The sequence below is a fragment of the Scyliorhinus canicula genome, chromosome 4, assembly GCF_902713615.1.
Source record: "Scyliorhinus canicula chromosome 4, sScyCan1.1, whole genome shotgun sequence".
In the NCBI taxonomy this organism is placed as follows: Eukaryota; Metazoa; Chordata; class Chondrichthyes; order Carcharhiniformes; family Scyliorhinidae; genus Scyliorhinus; species Scyliorhinus canicula.
The window spans coordinates 72,044,940-72,070,742 of NC_052149.1; the positions used below are offsets into that span (position 1 = coordinate 72,044,940).

At 46.8% G+C, this 25,803-nt stretch overlaps 1 protein-coding gene across 1 annotated transcript in view; it reads left to right on the forward strand.

Annotated features, from left to right (window-relative positions):
- Nucleotides 1-25,803, forward strand: part of dnai4 (dynein axonemal intermediate chain 4) — a 277,873-nt gene that overhangs the window by 250,770 nt on the left and 1,300 nt on the right. The window contains 2 exon segments of the mRNA XM_038794441.1: nucleotides 3,151-3,301; nucleotides 17,159-17,275. Of these exon segments, the coding sequence (XP_038650369.1) occupies nucleotides 3,151-3,301; nucleotides 17,159-17,275 (268 nt within the window).

The window sequence follows — 25,803 nt, forward strand, 5'->3', positions numbered from 1 at the left end:
TTTTACTGAACGGGATCGCAACCTCTCCCCTCGACTTCGAATCAAATCCCGAATGGAATATTTGCTCCATCATACCCCCTCCTCTATCAGACTCCCCCATCAGAATCCCAACATTGACCCCCAACATTAAGCCCCCACATCAGAGCCCTCCATCAGACTCCCATCAGAGTCCCTCATCAAACTTCCATCAGAGACGTCCACCAGACCCCCATATCAGAGCCCCCCCCCATATCAGAGACTCCCCATATCAGAGCCCCACCATATCAGAGACCCCCCGTATCAGAGACCCCCCCATTTCAGAGACCCTCCATATCAGAGACCCTCCAAATCAGAGACTCCCTTTATCACATATCTGCATTATAGAGACCCCCATTTGAGAGATCACTCCATTACAGAGAACCCCCTTATTAGAGAAGTCCCCCCATATCAGAGACCCTCCATCAGTCACCCCTGCCTGGAAGCTGGAACTAAAATCACCGCTTTTTCAGTTCCCTGTCCCTTCCATCTGCTGCTTCAGACAGAAGTGTTGAAAGCAGCAGCTGTTACTTCATAGAAAGCCAAACCACATCACAGGGCTTTAATCCCCTTCAGATCCTTTGATCTGCAAGGCTTCTATTCACTTCCCAAGAGTGATTTCACAAATAAATAAGGATATGATATATTTTTTAACAATATTTTTATTGAAATATTAACATTTTATATCAAAACCTTTATGAAAGACAAAATGTACCCACACATTTATCAGAAAAAAATACAAGCAACAACCCCAAAAACAGAAATACCCTCCAGAACTATCCACCCTCACTCACCTTCCGTCCCCTTCCCCCCACTAACAACTAACAGTGACCAGAACTTTAAGGGTGGCATGGTGGCACAGTGGTTAGCACTGCTACCTCACAGCACCATGGACCTGGGTTCAAATCCGGCCTCAGGTGACTGCCTGAGTGGAGTTTGCACTTTCTCCCTGTGTCTGCGTGGGTTTCCTCCGGGTCCTCAGGTTTCCTCCCATAGTCCAAAAATGTGCAGATTAGGTGGATTGGCCATGCTAAATTGTCCCTTAGTGTCCAGGGATGTGTAGATTAAGTGAAATTGTTATAGGAATAGGGCGGGGAAGTGGGGTTGGGAGGAGTAATTTTTCAGATGGTTGGTACAGACTCGATAGGCCGAATGGCCTCCTTTGCACTGTAGGGATTCTATGATTCTAAAGAGCAAAATAAATGGCCACCATTTAGGATAGAACCCATTGATCGACTCCCTCACCGTGTACAAGAATTCCATAAAATCACCCAGCCATGCTTCAACACTGGGTGGCGTCACGTGCCTTCAGCTCAACAGTATCAGTCGCCAGGCCAACAGTGATGCGAATGCCAAAGCATCTGCCCCTGCCCCCATCCTCCCTCTGGTTGGCCCGACAACCCAAATACAATAACTAACGGATACGTCTCTTAAGACAATTTTCAGGATTGCCGATATAGTGTGGAAAAAGGACCCCCAAATTCCCACCTGCTTGGGACAGAATCAGAACATGTGCGTATGATGAACAGGCCCTCTCGAGCACTGCTCACACTTATCCTTGACCCCTTCAAAATGTCGACTCATCCTGGCCCTGGTAAGGTGCACCCTAAACACTATCTTTAGTTGGATCAACCTTGCACAGGATGATGTAACATTCACCCCTCGAAGAGACACACTCCACACTTCCTCCTCCAAAATGGATCCCAGCTCCTCCCCCACCTGGCCTTCACCTCATCCACCAAAATCTGATCTTCCTCCATGAACCGCCCATATGTCCCAGATGTGCTGCCCTCCTCCGATCCCACATGCAAGAGTATCCTTTCCAGCAAGGTAGACAACAGAGTCTCCAGGAAAGTCAAAAATGCCCTCGAACAAAGTCCTTGTAATAACAGAACTTATCCGGTCCCCCAGCCCTGTTTTCTCCTTAAACTCAATTATTCTGAAGTATAACTTTTGTTAAGTAAATGAATATAACAGCAAGGTCCATCTCATCAGTATGTAGCTTAAGAGGGTTTTAAATCTGACATCCTAAAGTGTGATTCAGCATTTGATTTGAGATTTGGGAATGATTATGTGGTGATATGCATCACTGTAAATACAGAAAGGGTTAATGTAGATACACTAGGACTGAGTAAACACTAGAGGGAGCACCAGAGACATCATGACATGCAGACATACAGCCAATGAACACATAGACTACGACACGACCAATGGGCAGTCAAGATACCCAGAGGTGACACTACCACAAGGGGGCTACCCATATAAAAGGACAGGGCACACATGCTCTTTCTCTTTCCATAGGCAACACATCAGTGGCAGATCTGGAAGCATCACACCCACCGCATGGCTTAGAGCAGACTGCTTAGTTAGACTGAGTTACTATCGCAAGATTAGCAGGAGAGTCGAAATCAAGTAGGAGAATTGTTAACAGTTCAATAAATATGTTAAACCTATGTCCAAGTCGGAACCTTCCTTTGTCAGAGCATACATCAAGGAAGCAGCTTATGCTACATGAAGAAGCATAACACAACAGATTGAACAGAGCATAGAACATAGAACATACAGTGCAGAAGGAGGCCATTCAGCCCATCGATTCTGCACCAACCTACTTAAGCCCTCACTTCCACCCTATCTACATAACCCAATAACCCCTCCGAACCAGAGACTTCACTGACTTTCATCCATTTAAAAAATAAATTTAGAGTACCCAATTCACTTTTTCCAATTAAGGGGCAATTTAGCATGGCCAATCCACCTAGCCTGCACATTTTTGGGTTGTGGGCGAAACCCACATAAACACAAGGAAAATGTGCAAACTCCGAACTTACAGCGACCAAGAGCCGGGATCGAACCTGGGACCTCAGTGCCGTGAGGCAACAGGGCTAACCCACTGTGCTACCATTCTGCCCTACTGACTTTCGTTCCTGATTGTTCAACTTAGTCTAAATAATGGGACTGAACTCAGTGATTAAAAACACATGAAATACATGATCGGACTTAGTGTGTAAAAGAAAAAACTGCAAAATTCTTATTCACATTTCAAAATGTATTCTTTTGTAGTAAACACAAATTTACAAGAGTAAATAATCAAATTATTCCTTCTTTTTCTCATTTTTCTATTACATCCTTTGGTAGATTGGATCCTGTTATTATCTGCCCAGCTAATGAAGGGTTAAGTTTTACTACTATACTTTTTGCTAAAAACACAGACTGCATTCTCGTTGGTGACAGCAATGGAGAGATCATCATATATGAGATCCATAATATGATCCATGAGGGAGATTCTGTAAGTTACCTTTTGGACACAGCACTTTATATCATCATATAAATTTCTGTAATATCTAATATTGATAGTGCTCTTGTGCATATCTTTATCTTTGGTATGGAATATATCTTATGATTCATTTATTGTTGATTTTCCACAAAAATGTTTCCATGTACAGCACAGAACAGGCCCTTCGGCCCTCGATGTATTTAAAGCAATAGTCAAACTTATCAATAGTAAGCAAATTCTAGCTGATGTTTTCCATTGAAGATTGTGTAGCTAAGACAAAGATCAGGGAGTTTTTTTGGCTGTCCCAATATTGGGACATTTGCAGGACCCGAGCTTGCGAGGGCAGGCAGTGGAACTGTGGAGAAATTCTCCCACCGGCGGTCCCTTAATTGACCACCACTGGGACCACCATAAAATTTAGGATGGTGGGCTGGATCTCTTCACTACTGGCCAAATCAGAGGGCCAGCATCTCTGCAACATTTGCAGTTCCACTGAGAGAGGTGATCACTGATAAGGCTGCAAGGAGAATTTTAAAGTATTATTAATATTAAATATTAATGTATTATTTTAAAGTACTCTCACACTGGAGATAGCAATTGCTTTTCTCTGCCAGAGCCAGGCAAGCAGGCCCCAGTGACCAGAAGAATAATACGTCCAGTGTAGGTGGGGGTAGCCTTTGCTGCCTGGATCCCCTTTCCTGAGCCATGGCTATGGATGATATGCTATGGCTGTGCTCCCCAGACGACAACGCTAATTTCAAGGCCAAGCTCATCTCTGCTTCACGGCAAGCCCCATTTTAATATTTTGTGCACCGATCCCTTAATTAGTATGAGGTGGAAATTCCATCTCTCTTTGAGAGGAAATGTAGCCTCATGGAGGTGTTGGTTAATTGGATGCCAGAGGCTCTGCACCACACCAGGACCGGTGGGCACTCCTGATATTGCAGGAAGCCGAGATGGAAGAGAAACAGTGGATGCCCCCCAAAGATAGGTAAGAGCAAGATTTTGCTTCGGCTGGCGAGGGGCATGGGGAGTCTGTTGGACAGGGCAGGGTCGGGCTGGACTTGGGAAAACAAAACTGTGGAGGGGAGCCTCCTGGTAGCCCAAGGGGCTTTCACCACCCCCTTTTCACTGACCAACAGTTAGCAAGGTTAAACCTGCTTAGCTACACGTTAGACACAAACCTCTCCTGCTGCCCTGTCCAACATGCTCATAACAGTGGCAAGGTGAGGCCCTTATTAGGCATTAATTTCATACTAATGGACCTCCCCTACCTCTCATAAAATTGTGGCCTATGGCACAGCACCCTAATTTACAGGTCCACCTGTCTGTTTTCCCACCCTCAGGTGGCATTTAAAATTAATTCATGGAGCCTCCACGCAGCTGTTATCCTTCTCAACAGTAAGGTAGCTCTTCTGCCAATGGTAAAATGTTGGTATTATGGAAGAATGAACCTCAATTGCGTCTTTCATTGGCTAAATTAGCTATCTGCCTCATGTGGACAGGCATTTGAAGATGGTTGAGACTAGACACTGAAGGACTCCTGCCACCGGTAAAATCCTTGCCACCTGGAACCCAGCAAAATCTCAGCCTTACCCTCGCAGCAAAACATAAATCTAGGTAAAAGCAGCAATCTTAATTGTCACATGGATACAAAGAGCAAATGACATTAATATCTTGGTGATTCTGCATCCTTGCACTGACACTTGGTAACATCAGGACAGAAGTATGAATCCCTTCAAGCGGCACTCTCTTTGCATGTGGCTTTCTTGTTGGGAATCTGATATAATAGAATCACCCCAATAGTCTTTCCTTTCATTTCTCCATTTGCTAATTCTAACTTCTGATGAAAATTTTGAGTGCAGGTGTTCAAAAAGTCAATGAATCTTCTGACCACATCCCCTCCTCCTGCCGTAAAAGTGGTGGTATAGTGGTATTGTTGTTGGACTGATAATCCAGAGACCCAGGATAATGATCTGGGGACCCAGTTTCGAATGCCACCACGGCAGGTGATTGAATTTAAACTCAATAAAATATCTGGAATTAAAAGTCTAAAAACCATTATCAATTGTTGTAAAAGCTCATCTGGTTCACTAATGTCCTTTAGGGAAGGAAATATGCCATCTTTGCCTGGTCTGGCCTAGATGTCATTCCAGGCCCACAGCAATGTGGTTGACTCTGAAATGGCCTAGCAAGCCACTCAGCTGTATTCAACTGCTACAAAAACACAAAAAAGGTGGAAGCACTGAGGGTGGCACGGTTGCAGAATATGCTCTGGGTAGAGGATTTCAATGTCCATCACCAAGAGCGGCTCGGTAACACCACCACAGACCGAGCTGGCCGGGTACTAAAGGACATAGCTGCTGGGGGACTGCTGCAGGTGGTGAGGGAACTAGTAGAAGGGGAAAGCATATTTGACCTCATTCTCACCAATCTGCCTGCTGAAGATACATCTGTCCATGACAGTATTGGTAGAAGTGACCACGCACAGTCCTTGTGAAGACAAAGTTCGGTCTTCCACAACGAGGATACCCTCCATTGTGTTGTGTGGCATTACCACTATGCTAAAAGGGGTAGACTTCAAACAGATCTAGCAACTCAAGATTGGATTGGATTGGATTTGTTTATTGTCACGTGTACCGAGGTACAGTGAAAAGTATTTTTCTGCAAGCAGCTCAACAGATCATTCAGTACATGGGAAGAAAAGGGAATTGAACAGAATTCAAGAAAATACATGAGAATACATAATAGGGCAACACAAGATATACAATGTAACTACATAAGCATTGGCATCGGATGAAGCAGACAGGGTGTAGTGTTAATGAGGACAGTCCATAAAAGGGTCATTTAGGAGTCTGGTGACAGTGGGGAAGAAGCTGTTTTTGAGTCTGTTCGTCCGTGTTCTCAGACTTCTGAATCTCCTGCCCGATGGAAGAAGTTGGAAAAGTGAGTAAACCGGGTGGGAGGGCTGGGCAACCTTGAGGCGTGTGGTCCATCAGCAGCAGCAGAATTGTATCTGCAACCTCATAGCGTGGCATATCACCCACTCTACCATCACCAACAAGCCAGGGGATCAACTCTGGTTCAGTGAAGAGTGCAGAAGAGCATGCCAGGAGCAACACAGGCATCCAGAAAAATGAGGTGTCGACCTGGTGAAGCTACAACACAAGACTACTTGTATGCCGAACAGCAAAATCAGCAAGTAATAGACAGAGCTAAGCGATTCTACAGTGAACGTAGCAGCTCTAAGCTCTGCAGTCCTGCCACATCCAGCATGAATTAAACAACTCACTAGAGAATAGAATAGAATAGAATAGAACAGTACAGCACAGAACAGGCCCTTCGGCCCTCAATGTTGTGCCGAGCAGTGATCACCCTACTCAAACCCACGTATCCACCCTATACCCGTAACCCAACAACCCCCCCTTAACCTTACTTTTTTTAGGACACTATGGGCAATTTAGCATGGCCAATCCACCTAACCCGCACATCTTTGGACTGTGGGAGGAAACCGGAGCACCCGGAGGAAACCCACGCACACACGGGGAGGGCGTGCAGACTCCACACAGACAGTGACCTAGCCGGGAATTGAACCTGGGACCCTGGAGCTGTGAAGCATTTATGCTAACCACCATGCTACCCTGCTGCCCTGGGAGCAGGCTCTACAAATATCACCATCCTCAATGATGGAGGACCCCAGCACATATGCAGCCCAGGGGTTGGGTAGATGGTAGCCTCAGTTGGGAGGGCACCCAGCCATGGAGGTGCTGGCATGTGGGGCAGGGTGCTGGTTCGGCTGTCCTACGGGGGGGGGGGGGGGGGGGGGGGGGGGGGGGGGGGGGCGGGTTACAGGTGTGAGGGGGGGTGCGGTTTAGTACCAGGCGCACGGAGAAGCCAACTCACCCTGGCCACCCTGAGAAAGTTGTGCAGTTTCTTCCTGCACTGCATGCCAGTCTGGACGACGTTGCCCATGGCGCTGACCGCCTCTCCCACCTGCGTCCAGCCACTGTGAACGGCGGCACCTGGCAGCCTTCCTCCCGGGCCGGGGTATAGTGTCATCCTTCTCTTCTCCACGGCATCTGGGAGAGTGTCCAGCTCAGCTTCCCTCAACCGTGGCGCTGCTCTCCTTCCAGCCATCTTGTTGATTGCGACGGTGTGTGGGGGGAAGGAACGATTAAGTGCAGCTTAAGTACGAGTGAGCCTCATGAGTGCCAATCATGGACCCGGCGAATCTGGCACCGTTTTCCATGAAATTGATTGTGTTCCATGTGGCAATGGTGCTAGCCCATTTAACGGCGGCACGGTAGCACAGCGGTTAGCCCTGTTTCTTCACAGCTCCAGGGTCCCAGGTTCAATTCCCGGCTTGGGTCACACTGTGCGGCGTTTGCACTTTCTCCCCGTGTCTGCGTGGATTTCCTCCGGGTGCTCCGGTTTCCTCCACAGTCCAAAGATGTTCAGGTTAGGCGGATTTGGTCATTCTAAATTGCACTTCATGTCCAAAAAGGTTAGGTGGGGTGACTGGGTTACGGGGATAGGGTGGAGGTGTGGGCTTAAGTAGAGTGCTCTTTCCAAGGGCCGATGCAGACTCGATGGGCCGAATAGCCTCATTCTACACAGTAAATTGTATGATATATGTGCTGTGCCATTTGCAACAATCGTCAGCTAGAAGTGCTGAGTGGATAATCCATCTTGGTCTCCACCGGAGGTCCCCAACATTACAGTTGTCAGTCTTCAGCCAAAACGATTCACTCCACATGATATGAAGAATCAGCTGAAGGAACTGGATACTGCAAAGGCTGTGTGCCCTGACAATATCCTGGTAATAGTACTGAAAACTTTGTGCTCCAGAAATTGCCGCACCCATAGACAAGCTGTTCCAGTATTGCTACAAAATTGGCATCTACCTGGCAATTTGGAAAATTGCCCAAGTGTGTCCTGTACACTAGAAACAGGACTAATCCAACCCAGCCAATTATCATCCTATCAATCTACTCTCCATCATCAGCAAAGTGATGGAAGGAGTCATTGTGGTGGTATGATTTGCATAGCTGTCTGCCATTGGTGCAGAACACTGGCTTACCATTGGCCCTGGTCGGTCATGTGCCTCTCGACCGATTGGTTGAGACCAGTCATGTGACGGCTCCCCGATTGGTCGAGAGGCTGAGTTAGCCCCGCCTCCAGAACGAGGTATAAATACCCAGAACGCCCGGCGGTCGTCCATTTACTGTAGTTGCTAACTTCTAGCTTATTAAAGCCTACCTTTTGTACAGCAACTTGTCTCGCGTTCGATTGATGGTTCACAAGTCATCAGCAGTGCTATCAAGCGGCACTTACGCAGCAATAAATGTCATGATATGCAAACTTGCAGCTAATGAACACAAAATGGACACGACCAATGAGCAATCAGGACACTCAGGGGTGGTATCTCAAAAGGGATGAGTCACTCACACCCCATCTCTTTCCACAGACCTACATAGTGAGACAGGGTGTATCCTCAGTACCACACCCCAGCACATAGCTTAGAGCAAGGTTGGTTGAGTTAGACTGAGTTACTACATTTAGATTAGCAGAGAATCGAACTCATTGAGAACTGTGCTAATAGTTCAATAGAACACATTGAACTCACTTCAAAGTCTGGAGCATCTTTTACTCAAAACTGCTTCAAGTGGCAGCTTGTGTTATTCCAAATTACATAACACAACATGATACCAGGAGTCTGTTCAATCAAGTTAATTCAACTCAGCAAGACCCGTGATGACCAGCGAATGTATACCAGCACAATGGAAAAGATTCAGGCTCCTTACCAGCTCAGGACCTCCGGCAACCTCAGTGCCAACTGGCGGACATTCAAGCAGAAATTTCAGCTTTACGTCGAAGCATCAGACCTCAATGGTGCGTCTGATGCACGGAAGATAGGTCTCCTCACCACAGCGGGTGATCACGCCTTGGAAATATTCAACTCATTTCACTTCACCAAAGACTAGGACAAGCCAAAGTTTCAGACCATCCTGGACAAGTTTGACAACCACTGTGAGGTGGGCACCAACAAAATCTTTGAGCGCTACATATTCGAGCAGCGATTGCAAGATAAAGATGAATCCTCCAACTCATATTTAACGAACCTTAGACTGCTAGCGCAATCCTGCAACTTTGGTGATATCACTGACTCCATGATCAGAGACCAAATCGTTTTTGGAGTTCACTCTGATCCTCTGAGAGAGCAGTTACTGAAGATCAAGCATAGGACCCTGCCAGTCATGATTGAAACATGCACAATGCATGAGCATGCTAAAAATCGCTATTCCCATACAAAATGGCAGAAAATTATAAACTAGCCTCCCATGAGGTGGAGAGTGTGCAGGCCCTCTTCCGGATGCAGCGCCTCAACATTGACGAAAGCAGCCATTTTGCACGCTCTTCCCGGGGCCTGACGCATACGCAATGTGAACGGGATACGGAAGCGGCCAAAACCAGCACTGCGCAGGAGCAGACGTCTGAGAACCACACTGCGCATGTGCAATGACGCATGGAGCTTCAGGACGCCGACGTCATGACGTGTTCGAACTGTGGCACCGCCCATTTAAAGAAGCACTTCCCTGTAAGAGGCAGACGCTGTTTAAACTGCGGGAAGCCAGGCCACCAAGCAGCCCTGTGCAGATCTGCACCACCAGTCAGGAGCCAGCGCTCGCAATTCTGACGACGGCGCATCCAGAGTGTTCAATGACGTCTACAGGATTCAGATCCCGGCAGTGCAACGGATCCAGATCATGAATGCCTGGACAACGCCCATCATGTGGGCATTATTACAACGTGTGAATATGCCACACCAGAGACATAGCAAGTCTGACCCATCCTAGCTGTGGATTCCGAGGACGAATGGTGAGCAGTGATTAAGGTCAACCACTGCCCCATCCAGTTCAAGCTGGACACAGGTGCCTCTGCCAACCTCCTCTCACAGGCAGACTTCAGACACATTAAGAAGCCCTCCACGGTCCTTCCAGCTGCCTGCAAGCTACTGGATTACAACGGGAATGCCATCACGGTACTGGGATCCTGTCATCTGCACGTATCCAACTGACACACACAAGCACGGTTATGCTTTGAAATTGTTAAGCCAGACAGGGCATCCCTACTAGGTGCACATGCCTGAAAGCAGCTGAACCTCATTCAAAGGGTTTACACCACGGCATCCTTCCATGTGGATCTTTAGGCTGGCATCGACGACATCCTCACCCAGTATCCAGATGTGTTCAACGGGATGGGCACGCTGCCGTATCGATACAAGATTCTACAACGACCTGATGCCAAGCCAGTGGTCCACGCACCACAACGAGTCCCTGCTCCACTGAGAGAGCTCCTGAAGGCACAGCTCAAGGATCTTCAGCAAAATGGCATCATAGCCAAGGACACTGAACCGACTGACTGGATCAGCTCGATGGTGTGCATAAAGAAGCCTTTGGGGACCTGCGTATCTGCATTGATCCCAAGGATCTCAATAAGAATGTCATGTGAGAACACTACCCCATCCCGAAGTGGGAGGAACTCATGAGTGAGATGGCACACGTGGGCTTCTTCACCAAATTGGATGCAGCACAGGGAGTTTGGCAAGTCCAGCTGGAAGAGTCCAGCAGAAGGCTCTGCACCTTCAACATGCCTTTTGGCAGATACTGCTACAATCGCATGCCATTTGGCATCATCTCGGCATCAGAGATATTCCATTGCATCATGGAGCAGATGATGGAAGGCATTGAAGGGATTCGTGTGTATGTGGACGACATCATCATATGGTCCACGACCCCTGAAGAACACGTGTCCCATCTCCAGAAGGTATTCCGCCGTGTACATGCCAATGGCCTAAAGTTAATCTGGTCCAAATGTTGTTTTGGCACATTGACGCTAAAGCTCCCAGGCGACCAGATCCCACAGCATGGTGTGCACCTGGACACAGACAAAATCAAGGCCATCGAGGCGATGAAGGTCCCTGAGGACAAAAAGACAGGTTTTTTGGGTTGGTCTTCACAGTGGAAGACACAAATAACATGCCAGTGACTGATGGAAATGAGGCTATGACAGGTGAGGACCTTGAGAGGATTGTTATCACTAAGGAGGTAGTGATGGGCAAGCTAATGGGGCTAAAGGTAGACAAGTCTCCTGGCCCTGATGGAATGCATCCCAGAGTGCTAAAAGAGATGGATAGGGAAATTGCAGATGCACTAGTGATGATTTACCAAAATTCACTAAACTCTGGGGTGGTGCCGGTGGATTGGAAATTAGCAAACGTGACACCACAGTTTAAAAAAGGAGGTCGGCAGAGAGCGGGAAATTATAGGCCAGTGAGCTTAACTTCGGTAGTAGGGAAGATGCTGGAATCTATCATCAAGGAAGAAATAGCGAGGTATCTGGATAGAAATTGTCCCATTGGGCAGACGCAGCATGGGTTCATAAAGGGTAGGTCGTGCCTAACTAATTAAGTGGAATTTTTTGAGGACATCACCAGTGCAGTAGATAACGGGGAGCCAGTGGATGTGGTATATCTGGATTTCCAGAAAGCCTTTGACAAGGTGCCACACAAAAGGTTGCTGCATAAGATAAGGATGCATGGCATTAAGGGTAAAGTAGTAGCATGGATAGAGGATTGGTTAATTAATAGAAAGCAAAGAGTGGGGATTAATGGGTGTTTCTCTGGTTGGCACTCAGTAGCTAGTGGTGTCCCTCAGGGATCCGTGTTGGGCCCACAATTGTTCACAATTTACATAGATGATTTGGAGTTGGGGATCAAGGGCAATGTGTCCAAGTTTGCAGATGACACTAAAATGAGTGGTAAAGCAAAAAGTGCAGAGGATACTGGAATTTCTGCAGAGGGATTTGGATAGGTTAAGTGAATGGGCTAGGGTCTGGCAGATGGAATACAATGTTGACAAATGTGAGGTTATCCATTCTGGTAGGAACAACAGCAAACAGGATTATTATTTAAACAATAAAATATTAAAGCATGCCGCTGTGCAGAGAGACCTGGGTGTGCTAGTGCATGAGTCACAGAAAGTTGGTTTACAGGTGCAACAGGTGATTAAGAAGGCAAATGGAATTTTGTTCTTCATTGCTAGAGGGATGGAGTTTAAGGCTAGGGATGTTATGCTGCAATTGTATAAGGTGTTAGTGAGGCCACATCTGGAGTATTGTGTTCAGTTTTGGTCTCCTTACTTGAGAAAGGACGTACTGGCACTGGAGGGTGTGCAGCGGAGATTCACTAGGTTAATCCCAGAGCTGAAGGGGTTGGATTACCAGGAGAGGTTGAGTAGACTGGGACTGTACTCGTTGGAATTTAGAAGGATGAGGGGGGATCTTATAGAAACATATAAAATTATGAAGGGAATAGATAGGATAGATGCGGGCAGGTTGTTTCCACTGGCGGGTGAAAGCAGAACTAGGGGACATAGCCTCAAAATAAGGGGAAGTAGATTTAGGACTGAGTTTAGGAGGAATGTCTTCACCCAAAGGGTTGTGAATCTATGGAATTCCTTGCCTAGTGAAGCAGTTGAGGCTCCTTCATTAAATGTTTTTAAGGTAAAGATAGATAGTTCTTTGAAGAATAAAGGGATTAAGGGTTATGGTGTCTGGGCCGGAAAGTGGAGCTGAGTCCACAAAAGATCAGCCATGATCTCATTGAATGGTGGAGCAGGCTTGAGGGGCCAGATGGCCTACTCCTTCTCCTAGTTCTTATGTTCTTATGTACGCTTCTTGGGTATGGTCAATTTTCTGGGCAAGTTCATTCCAAACATGGCCGCACACACCACAGCCCTACGCAACCTGGTAAAAAAGTCAACTGCCTTTGAGTGGAAGGCAGCACACCAGACAGAGTGACTGGAGCTGAAAGCCAAGCTCACCACTGCACCAGTCCTGGCATTCTTCGACCCGGACCGGGAGACAAAGATATCCACAGATGCGAGCCAGGATGGCATCGCTGCGGTGTTACTTCAATGAGATGACACATCAACCTGGGCACTAGTAGCCTATGCATCAAGGGCGATGACACCCACTGAAACCAGATACGCACAGATTGAGAAGGAGTACTTGGTTCTTCTCACCGGCATCCTCAAATTTCATGATTATGTCTACGGCCTGCTGACATTCACTGCTGATTCAGATCATAGGCCTCTGGTCCACATCATCCACAAGGACCTGAACAACATGACATCTCGGTTGCAGAGAATCCTGCTTAAATTTAGGAGGTATGACTTCAACTTGGTGTACACACCTGGCAAGGAGCTCATCATCGCTGATACATTGTCCCACTCCGCCACCTCGCCCAGTGAGCTGCTGGAGATCATCCAGCACATCGAATTGCAGGTGCAGCTGTGTGCTAACACTCTCCCGGCAACAGATGAGAAGGTAGTTCTCATCTGTGATGAGACAGCCAAAACATCTCCTCTTGCAGCCTGTCATTGACAACCTCACCAATGGCTGGCAGAAACGGCAGTGCCCACAATTTTTCAATGTGAAGGACGACCTAACGGTGATTGATGGTATCCTCCTCAAGCTGGAAAGGATTGTTATTCCGCTCAGTCTCCAGCGCTTCGTGCTGCACGAGATACATGAGGGACACCTGGGCATCGAGAAGTGCAGACGCAGAGCCCGGCAAGCTGTCTACTGGCCCTGCATCAGCCAGGACATCACGAACATGGTCCTGAACTGTGCTACCTGTCAGCAGTTCCAACCAGCGCAGAGCAAGAAGACACTCCAACAAAATGACATAGTGACCTCTCCGTGGTCCAAGGTTGGCATCGACCTCTTTCATGCGAATGGTCGCATCTACATATTGATCATCGACTATTTCTCGAATTACCCTCAGGTGCTGAAGCTCCCGGACCTCACCTCTCGGACTGTTATCAAAGCCTCTAAGGAGAGGTTCTCACGGCATGACATCCCAATCCCTGTCATGAGCGACTACGGCCCGTGCTTTAACAGTCAAGAATGGTCCACGTTTTCCAGGTCATACAATTTCCAACATTTCACCTCCAGTCCGCACTATCCGCAGTCCAATGGAAAAGTCAAGAAAGAGGTGCACATTGTGACACAGCTCATTTGCAAGGCCGTGGACTCTGCTTCTGACATATACCTTGCACTGCTCGCGTACAAGGCGCCTCCATTGTCCACTGGCATGTCGCCGGCTCACCTCCTGATGAACTGAGACCTGCGGACAACGCTTCCAGCCATACACCTGCCCAACCTGGATCACCTCCCGGTGCTGCAGAAGATGCAGCAGCTCAGAGACCGTCAAAAGCAGGACTATGATGCCCATGCCACCGATCTGGCCGTACTATCCCCAGCAGACACTGTCAGTATCAAGATACCGGATGGTGGGTGGTCTGCCCCGGCTGTTGTTGTTCGACAGGCTGCGCCCTGCTCTTATGCTGTACGTATGGCTGATGGCTCCATTGTGCAAAGGTATCGATGAGCACTGCACAAAGATGCCTGCCCGCAACCACTTTCTCCTCCATTTCCATTTGTTGAATTGCCACCTCCTGATACCTCACACCACGAGGCCACCACTCAGGCTTCCATCCCGCCTGTCAAGGCGCCGTCATCCCCTCCGCCACCTCTCCGGTGGTCAACCAGGATCAGACGCAAGCCTCAGAGACTTCTGAACATTTGTTTTGTTTGCTCTGTTCTGTTGTCCTCCGTCAGTCACGTTAGACAGACTCATTCACATGTAAATAAATTCACATATGCCAACAAAACATGAAAAAAGGGGAGATGTCATGGTATGCAAACATGCAGCTATTGAACACATAGAATAGGACACAGCCAATGAGCAGTCAGGACACTCAGGTGTGGTATCTCACTTTAAAAGTGATGAGGCACTCACACCCCGCCTCTTTCCACAAACCAACATCTACAGAGTGAGATAGGGTGCATCCTCAGCATCACACCCCAGCACGTGGCTTAGAGCAAGGCTGGTTCAGTTAGACTGAGTTACTACATTTCGATTAGCAGAGAGTCAAACTCATTGAGAACTGTGCTAATAGTTCAATAAAACACATTGAACTCACTTCAAAGTCTGGAGCATTTTTTACTCAAAACTGCATCAAGTGGCAGCTTGTGATATTCCAAATTACATAACACAACAATAAACGGCTCACAAACGCTCGACAGGGTCACTCAGCTCCTGACCTCATTACAGCTTTGGTTCAAACATGGACAAAAATCTGAATGCCAGAGGTTAGGTAAGAGTGATTGCCCTTGACATTATTGCAGCGTTTGACCGAGTATGGCATCAAAGAGCCCTAGCTAAACTGGAATCAATAGGAATCAGGAGGAAAACTCTCCACTGGTTGGAGTCATACCTGGCACAAAGGTTGTGGTGGTTGGAGGTCAATCATCTCAGTTCCAAGAATTCCTCAGAAAGACCCAACCATCTTCAGCTGCTTCATCCATGACCTCCCTTCCAACATAAGGTCAGAAGTGGTGTTTGCGGATAATTGCACACTGTTCGGCACCATTTGCGACTCCTCAGATAATGAAGCAGTCCATGTCCAAATTCAGCAAGAGATGAACAATATCCAGGCTTGGGATGGCAAGGGGTAAGTTACATTAACGTCACACAAGTGCCAGGAAATTATCCTCTCCTACAAGAGAGGATCTAACAATTGCCCCATATTAATACAGTGGCTACCAGGACAGGTCTGAGGCTAGTAATCCTGTGGTGAGTAATTCACTTTCTGATCCCCCAAAGCCTGTCCATCATCTGCAAGGCACAAGTCAGGAGTGTGATGGAATACTGTCCACTTGCCTGGATGAGTGCAGCTCCAACAACACTCTAGAAGCTCAACACCATCCACGACAAAGCAGCCCACTTTATTGCTCCCCCTTCCACAAACATTCAAACCCTCTACCATCGAAGAACAGGAGCAGCCATGTCTACCATCTGCAAGATGCACTGCAGTAACTCACCAAGGTTCCTTAGACAGCACCCTCCAAAGCCAGGCCCACCACCATCTAGAAGGACAAGAGCAGCAGATACCTGGGAACCCCACTGCCTGGTGGTTCCCTTCCAAGTCCCTCACCAACCTGACTTGGAATTATATCGCCAGTCCTTCATTGTTGCTTGGGCAATATCCTGGAACTCCCTCCCTAACAGCACAGTGGTGTATCTACACCTCAAGGACTGCACCGGCTCAAGAAGGCAATTCAGTACTATCTTCTGAAGCCAACTCAGGATAGGCAATAATTGCTGGCCTAACCAGCGACGCCCACATCCCGTAAATTTAAAAACTCACATTCCTCCAGAGTGTGAGGCCCTGGAGATCTTTGCTCCCGAGTTTCATTTGGAGGTGCCACCTGAAAACAATTAGAAATAGTGTCCTTTGCTGCCAGAATCATGTCGGCCACCACTGAGATTCAGATGAGGTCTGACTGCCAAAATGGTTCAGGGATCAAACTAAGGATTTTGGGATGGCAGATCGCTTGCCCTGCTCACCCAAAAGTCATTTGAATTAGACTTCAAATCTACCTTACTTCAACTTAATGAGATTTGTCAGGATGATGTTGCCCTCCTGGTTGGCTGCTGTTCACTAGATTGTCATGTATGTATTTATCTTTCACCCAATAATCGTACACAGTATTGAAGAATTAATAACTTATCTGTATTCCCTTATGGATATTTGTTAGTCAAGCTATTGGACTTATGCAGTATTAATTCACTCACTAATAATAAGCATAAGTGTCTTACGGATTTTCTAGTTTCTTCCTTAACAGTCTGGGTTAAATGCCATCTCTCTTTGGGTATTTGAGTATTTATAACTGCCTAGGACGTCAATTACATTTTTACCATAGTGCTTAATAATGTTTTGTTTTCTTTGGCATTTACAGTTGCTCGTGCTAGATGGCATAATTGCAGCCACGTTAACTGGCCAAACAATGAGTGATTCTTACAAAGATTCATCAGAGGACCAAACTGCTACTGCAACTACTAACATTTGTGAAACAGTTGAGTGATTTTAAAAAATATTTAAGATAAAACCAAAATTGATCTTACAAAAGTTAAATTCATTATTTTGAACATTATTTCAAATATTAATTGTTATAATAAGTAGATTATAACTTTTGAAGTATTTTTGTAACATATGGACTGATTATATTCCCAAGGAATATTTTGGAGCACTTCTTCAGCTTTATTTTACTCGACAATGCTTGGAATCTGTTATGTTCACATCACGTAAACAGCTTAAAAAAAACTTTTAACTGGCTGGTAGGTTGGTGCCGGGTACATTGGTCAATTTGACAAGGTTAATACATGTATAAATTAATAATATTTGATATCATTAGTTATTGCTGCAGATACTCCTTAATATTTAAGAAAAAATAAAGTGACAGATAGAAGCAATTTACCTGAGTAAATGTGCTTTTATTGTTATCATTGTTTGCTCCAGATGTGATTAAAGTCAGGATTCAGTGTACTTGTCTTGGAAACATACTATATTGGATAGACATTGACTGACACTATGGCAACCCTATCTTCGTGTGAATTGTTTCAGCCTTCCCAAACGTCTGCACATCCGCTCGTGGAAATCCTCTCAATCAATCTAAAGACAAAAAGTGTGTTTTTAAGAATTATTGACCCAGAGCATTGACCCACAAGACCCATACCATTGACCCATAATAAAGTGCAGCAGAACATACAGATTGGAATCAGTTCACTTTTGGCACCTTATGGGAAGACAGTGGGATACATTTTCATCGTCTCTACCTGAGTGGTAATCTGATAGTGGATCAGTCCCAATTATTGAACCTGTCTGATTTTCATTCTACGTATATCAGTGGAATGAAATCTGATGGGTTCTACAAAGTGCAGGCAATCACTATACCAGATCACCATCCAGTTGGTACAGGCAACAATTTACCCCAGTGTCCTTTTCAAGAATTATTTTAAATTAAGTTGTGGGTCAAAATCTTCAGAACGTTGGATGGTATATATTGGGAATATTGTCAAAGCACACAAGGGGATTTGTAGCCGAGGCAGATGTAGTTGTATTTTTCTTCTTTCCTCTTGGGCAGGATGACTTGATTCCACTCCACTGAGGTGGGTCATGCAGTGGCTGACTAGTCCAATCCTGGAGCGCAGACTTTGCCACAGGTATGTCAGGTGGTGTTTGATGAGGTGGGATGGCCACTTAAAACCAGGAACAGAGAAGGTCGCAAAGTATAGCAGGAAAAATGGACAATGTGAGATTCAGGCAGGCTCAGAGCCTGAATGTTTATGTGCGAGTGAGGAATCCAGACGGTATCGAAACCCCAACCGATTAACATTTGATGGGCCATCTCCGCCAGACAAAGGATTGATACTTGAGCGACCAGTACAGTCCCAGACATTTCGGCGCCACTCCCTATACTCGGGAAGCATAAACAGGGTCAATGACCGCTTAGGACACGCCCAGCCATCAAAGCACCCGCCCCTATATTGGTTCGAATTGAACGCAATGATCAGGAATCACCCAATTACTGATGTCCAAACTGAAGGACCGCCCAAAAGAGCGCGAAAACCCCCAAGACTAAAAAGAGAGTCCACCATGTGTTCGGCCTCTCTTGGACCTGGTGCTCCGGTAACATCCACTTCCAAGTGCAGCACCACCAGAAGCAAGTTCAAGTTCAACGCCCGCTACCAGACGGATGAGCCTAGCTGAGCAGCAGCTACTTCTACAGACCCGATAGATCCAGAATCGAACAACGGCCACTGTTCCTCTGACCTAAGCCGGGTGCCTGAAGTTAACTACAGGTTGTCATAGTTGATAGGTGTAGTTTAACTAGTAGTGTCTATGTTGCATGACTAATTGTGTGTGTAAATAAAGTACCCTTGACCTTGAACTAACTAACTGGTGTTTGGTTCTTTGATTGATAGCCGGTTGAACCTTGTGGTGGTATCATTTGATACCTGGCAACTCTGAGCAATATAATACAGATACCTAGAGAAAGGAGCAACCTCACTGACTGCCATATTTACAGTAGGTAAAAAAAGGCAGCAGTTATTGGCAAAATCTGACGGGATTCGACCCAGAGGTGACTATCACTCCGAGAGAATCCACAAAACGGTTGAATTAGAAATCCAAATTGGCAAAGTAAAAGAAACCACAAGCAAAACCAGTATCGATCAAACCTCCAAATTTGGAAATTGTAATTTGCATGCGTACTAACAAAGGGATATAAAGTAACCTTGATAGATTTTGTTGCGTGAAACTTTCGGGAGTTGCGTAAACCGGAACATAGCTTGGGCCATACCCGTGTTTTCACCACTGCTTTATTCCCTCTTGTTCCAAATTCCCGGTAGAGACAGAGATAATTGTAGGGATGGCCATGAAGGCAATGAAACGCCTTATGCATCCACAAGAGCCCGAGGTCCAAGCGACCAACAGAGCAGAACAGTGTCCCATTTGGGAAGAAGTGATTAGGAAATAGCTAAAGGGGAAAGGATAGCCCCTATGGTCGGAATTTTGCACGAATGAGGAAGCAGGTCCTGGCAGCACAGGACAGACTTGGTGGGACAGCCTGACCGAGATTCACAGAAAGAATTTGAGTAAGGTTCATAAGCCGATGGCAATTGTGTCCTGCTTGGCACAATTGCGAGCCACAGAACAGGTCGTGAGGACGCTGCGTAGACAGCTTGAGGAGAAGGAGAGAAGTAGAGAGGGAAACATTAGCGAGTGTGAGAGATTAAATGACCAACTCCGGGAGCAGCTAGCGGTGAAGGACAAGGAGATGGATGATGTCAAGAGGGCACATCAATCTTGTCTCGCCCACCTGAGCAGCTTTCAGATTCAATACGATAAGGCCTATCGGGACATGCAACATGCAGTATTGGTAAGAGAGGAAACACAGAACCAAGTAGAACAGTTGAGGAAACAATGTGAGGATTGGAAGGCAGCCCTCCGAGCACTCCACAGTTCCACCACGGAACAGAGGCAGAGTTTGGTGGATCTTGCCAACTGCAGGCAGCAAATTGCAAAATTGCAATCACTACTATCCGTTCAGAACGGATTCAGAGATACCTTTGGCCCAGAGCTAAATCAGGAAGATGGCCCCGATTAGCAGGAACTTAGTGAAACGGCCAAACGGTACGCGAACAAGACAGAAAATCAGAATAGAGGCCCCCAGGTCCCGGAAAGGAAAGCACCCGCACCACCGACTGCAAGGCAGCACACAACCCGATGAATCCCATCACCACACAGCGTAGGGTCACAATAGAAGACCAACACGATTTTGTGTACACCACCCCAATAACCATCACCCAGTTAAGAAATGCCCGCGATAAAGTTGAGACCTTGCACCCCACATCAGACCCACACCACTTTTTCGAACGAGTTAGGCAACAGACCCTCAGGTACGGTCTGGACGAGCAGGAAGAAGTAAAGCTCACAGTGATGTGCCTTGATCTGTCGGTTAGTTGTTAGTTCAGCCCTTCCCGACCCACAAAATGTAGGTGGAGGTAGCCTCCAAGACATGAAAACAGCCATTTTAGATGCCATTGGCTACAATAGAGGAGATCCATTAGAAGGACTTAACTGGTGCAGACAGAAAAAGGGAGAGCATCCAACAGCATTTGCTGGACGCCTTTGGATCCACTTTACCGCGGTATTCGATGAGTTAGCCCGCGCCCAGTTATCGGTAGACAATACAGCCAAATTGACCCGTATTCTAGTATCCCATGCCACAGAGGCAGGACAGAAGGCATGTGCCAACTTGGACCGCTCAGACCCCGCACACAATGAAGTGTGGGTACTGAAATGATTATCAAGAGCTTGGGAACAGTCCCTACAGAGAAAGACAGACCAAGAAAAAGTAGACGCCACCATGAATCCAGTAAGGGCACACCAAGACCCCACATGGGTAAATGAAGGCAGAAGTAACGCACAGCACCCTAAAGCACAGGGAGGCTACAATTGCGGACACGAGGGACATTACGCACAAGAATGCAATGCCACCCCAAAGCAGCAACAGGAATGCAATGCCCCCCCCAGGAACAATGCCAGACCTATCCACAGCGTTAGCGCCCGAGCAGATAATTTGGCCATAAATGGCACTGATTGACGGCTCCCCAACTTGGGTCTGCGATACTCTTTAGGATAAGTCCGGAAGACCGGTAGTTGCAGGCACAGTCCGGGGGCACCCAGTAGAGTTTCTTTAGGACACAGGCGGGTCCTGAATCTCATTAAACTCCTCCACGATGTACCAGCGAGATATATGGCCCACTATAGACACCATTACCCTTAGTGGGTAGATAGGTCACCTCCAGCAGGGACATATTACAGCCCCTGTGGATATCCAGATTGGCAACATTAAAACAAAAGACTCTGTCATTTTGGTAGATTTACCCCAGACAGCAGAACACATCTTGAGAATAGATTTTATGAGTTCGCACAACCTTTCTTTCGACCCCGTAAATAGATGTGTGTGGAAAATGGCTAGAGCAGCACACACCCCTGCCAAGTTCACAGTAGGAGATTATGCACACAGAATTAGCTCAGTGGGAGAGTACTAGTTTGATCCACAAACCATTACCACAGTCAAAACGGTTAGAGAAGTCTTGAAAGGACATAAAGCATTGTTTGACCAGCACAAGCATGACAGCAGCAAAAATCCCAGGAGTGGTTAACATTACAGGTCCCGATCCTAAGCCCCAGAAACAATACGGCTTTCCTCAGCAAGCCGAGGGAGAGATAGCCAAAGTAATCCAGAGTTTATTGAACCAAGGAGTGATTCGGCCTGTAGCATCAACAAACAATGCCCCAATTTGGCCTGTACGAAACCAGATGGTTCATGGCGACTGACGATCGATTAGAGGGAATTAAACAAAGTAACTCCATTAGCAGCCCCCACTGTTGCCAAAAGTCCTAGGACCATGTTAAAACAGGGACTCCAGTCAAATCTTTTCACGGTTTTGGACATTAGCAATGGCTTTTGGTCCATTCCACTGGACAAAGCGTGCCAGTACAAATTCGCGTTGACTTTCCAGGGACAGCAATACACGTGGGCGTGCCTTCCACAAGGCTTCCACAACTCCCCCTCCATTTTTCACAGACAACTGGCGAACGGCTTATCAAAATTTTCCCGACCTGAATGCCTTGTTCAGTATGTGGCTGACTTGCTCCTACAGACTGACGCCAAGGAAGAGCACATTTCTCTTCTTTCGGAATTATTAGGACTCCTCAAAGAAATTGGATGCAAAATGAACCCCAAGAAGGCCCAAATTCTCCAGGAAAAAGTCACTTTTTTAGGTACGGTCATCACGCATGTTAAGCGTGAAATAGAACAGAAACAGATAGATTTGATTATAAAATTGCCCTTGCCGCAGAACGTTACAGCACTCCGGTCATTTTTAGGACTGGTCGGTTATTGCAGGAACTACAAAGACGGTTTCGCCACAAAAGCAGCCCCACTTTCCGAGCTCCTTAAGAAACAGGCCCCATGGAAATGGCTTCCAGAGCACACGGATGCCATGGACACGTTGAAACGCGCCCGAAGCACAGCCCCCACTTTGCAAACCCCAGATCCACACGGCCTATACACAATAGAGGTAGCGACCACCAACCGAACCCTTTCGGCCATACTCTTACAGGAAAGGCATGATCGTTTAGGACCCGTAGTCTATGCCTCACGAGTTTTAGATCCAGTAGAGCAGGGATTTTCAGCCTGCGAGAGGCACCTGCTAGCAGCTTTCTGGGCAGTACAGTACTTCTCGTACATAACCAGACTCAACCCCGTAACCATTTTGACCGAGCACACCCCGACACAGCTTTTATTAGACGGTAGATTAAAAGACGGCACAGTAAGCCAAATTCAAGCAGTGCGCTGGACCCTACTCTTACAAGGACGCGACATTACCGTAAACGGACAAAAACGCACACGTTTCTGGCCGACAATTTACACTATGCAAACTCATTGCACCCAAGCACAACACAGGCTCCTTTGTTCCCAAGTTGGTACCAAAAAAGACAGGCATCTGACCACAGACGATCCAGCCCACAAAGCTCTAAAAATTTATGTAGATGGCTCCTCCACAATTCTTGATGGAAAAAAAAATCACAGGATGTGGAATTTATGTAGAGGACTTGCAAGGACGCGCTTTAGAATAAATTGCATTAAAGTTGCCTGGACATTTAGGTTCGCAGGCAGCCGAGTTAGCAGCCATCGCTTACATTGTCCAGCACCCCGATTCGTTCCTGACCCCAGCAGACATATATTCAGACAGTTTGTACATCTGCAACAGCCTGACAGAATTCCTGCCCCTGTGGAAATCTAGAGGATTTATATCTGCCAACGGAAAATCCCTACCCTCAACGCCATTACTCCAACATATCCTCCAAACAGCAAAAGGTAGAAAATACAGAAAGTTAAAATTAGAAGTCACCATCGTTTCTCCCCACCCGGTAACGTGAAAGCAGACGCCCTAGCGAAAGCAGGCTCACGACATTGCCACTTTTGGCAACCCCGAGAGTGCCCCAGTACACGCAGTTCAGGTCTCACAGACCAACATCCAAGAATAAGCCCAAGCACAGAAAGAAGACGAAGCACTAAAGGAAATTTTAAAAGGAAACTTCCCAGCTCCCTATGATAAGTTTAAAGATACTTTAATAATCCACAAGTGGATCGTTTTAAAGGACGGTATTTATGTAGTCCCCACCCAGGATAGGAACAGGATTATTTGCAAATTCCATCACGGACACCAAGGGATAGAATACACCCTTGCCCACCTCAGACCTCTCTGATGGTGGACTGATTTAAAAATCGACGTATCCTATTACGTTGAGAATTGCTTGATTTGTGCCCAGAATAACCCGGACAGATATGCAAAGAAAGGCCAGCTAAGACACACCCGCCCTGTTAATGGCCCATGGACAAACTTACAGTTAGACTATATTGGTCCCCTCCCCCCCCCCCCTGCAGAAATGGATACAAATATGTGTTGGTTCTCATTGACACATTCACAAAATGGGTAGAAGCTTTCCCCTCGAGAACAAATACGGCCAAATCCATGGCAAAAATTCTAACTGAGCAGATTTTCACTAGATAGGGACTTCCCCATAGTACTGAGTTGGACCAAGGTTCGCACTTCACAGGCAGAGTCATGAAAAATGCCATAACGGTTTTTGGCATAAAACAGAAGTTTCACATTGCCTATCATCCGCAGTCCAGCGGCATTGTGGAACACTTGAATCGCACATTAAAGGCCACACTTCAGAAGATGGTACAGCAGCATAATATGACATGGGACACAGTGCTCCCATTCGCACAATAAACACTTGATGTTTATCAGAAACAAGGTGTCGAGTTCAACAGGTTACACCCCCTTACCCTCGTGGCTGGACGACCCATGATGGGTACCAAGTATTTATTGATTTGGCCAGCCCCGCAGTCACCGCCCTTACCCGTGAGAAAGCTGTCCAAAACATGTTGGAGAATATTAAAGCAGCACAGCTCACTGAAGCTGTTCAACTAGGTGCTAGACAAAAGCAGAGTAAGGCCTGCTTTGATAAGACAGCACACCCGACCGAGTATACAGTCAGACAGCAAGTCATGATCTCCCTGTACAATCCCAGTTCATTTCTCTCCCCTAAATTTGCAGGACCCTACTCAATCTCTGACAAAGTAAGCCACTCAGTTTGTAAGATCACATATCCTAATGGAATATCCGGATGGTTCCATGTAAACCCGCTTAAAAGGTTTATAGAACGCAGTGCAGCCACTCGCACCACCTCTCATTGGCAATGGCAGACAGTAGAAACCCGCCCACTGGAAACCCAATCACGCCCTCCCCCAGCGGCGACAGCATGTCCACAGAAACAACCTTGACCCTGCCCCAGAGTCAAATTTCACCCTGGAACACTTCTGATGCCACATGGCAGTTACAGGAACAAGTTTGCTGAAGCCCATATATCCTCAAATTCTTATCGCTCTTGGAAGGTCACTCAGGCAGTGGAGTAACGGCACTTATCCCCGCCCTGCCTGAGGACCCCCCCCTACCCATTTGGTCAGCCAAGCTCGGGTAGTGGAGGAATGGCACTGGTCACCGCCCTACCCGGGGATTCCACCCATTCTTGTCCTGCCGCGGATCATACGCACCCCATTCGGAGAATTATTTTCGAAACTCTTTTGCTGTTCTTTTTTTACAACTGTAGTTTAAAGAATGAACTTTTGCCACAACTCTTGTCCCCTTTCCGGCGAACCTTCGGTTGCTATCCCCCCACCTGCTATTTATATGTTCAAATCACTTGGTTGAAACGAGTTTGCAGAGGACGGAGAAATTGTCCGCCCACTCAGCCCATCAAACAGAGGCTGCGAGAGTGCTCGCACTGTGACAGAATTTTTTTTCCGGATGTCTGGTATTCCAAATGGTTGTAAAAAAAAAACGAGGGAGTCACATGTGGTGATGATTCTAAATGGGAAATTGACGATGAGGAGAAACAGACAGACAAACGAGATATTAAGCAACAATATAATAACAGATATTATGCTTGCACCCCCAG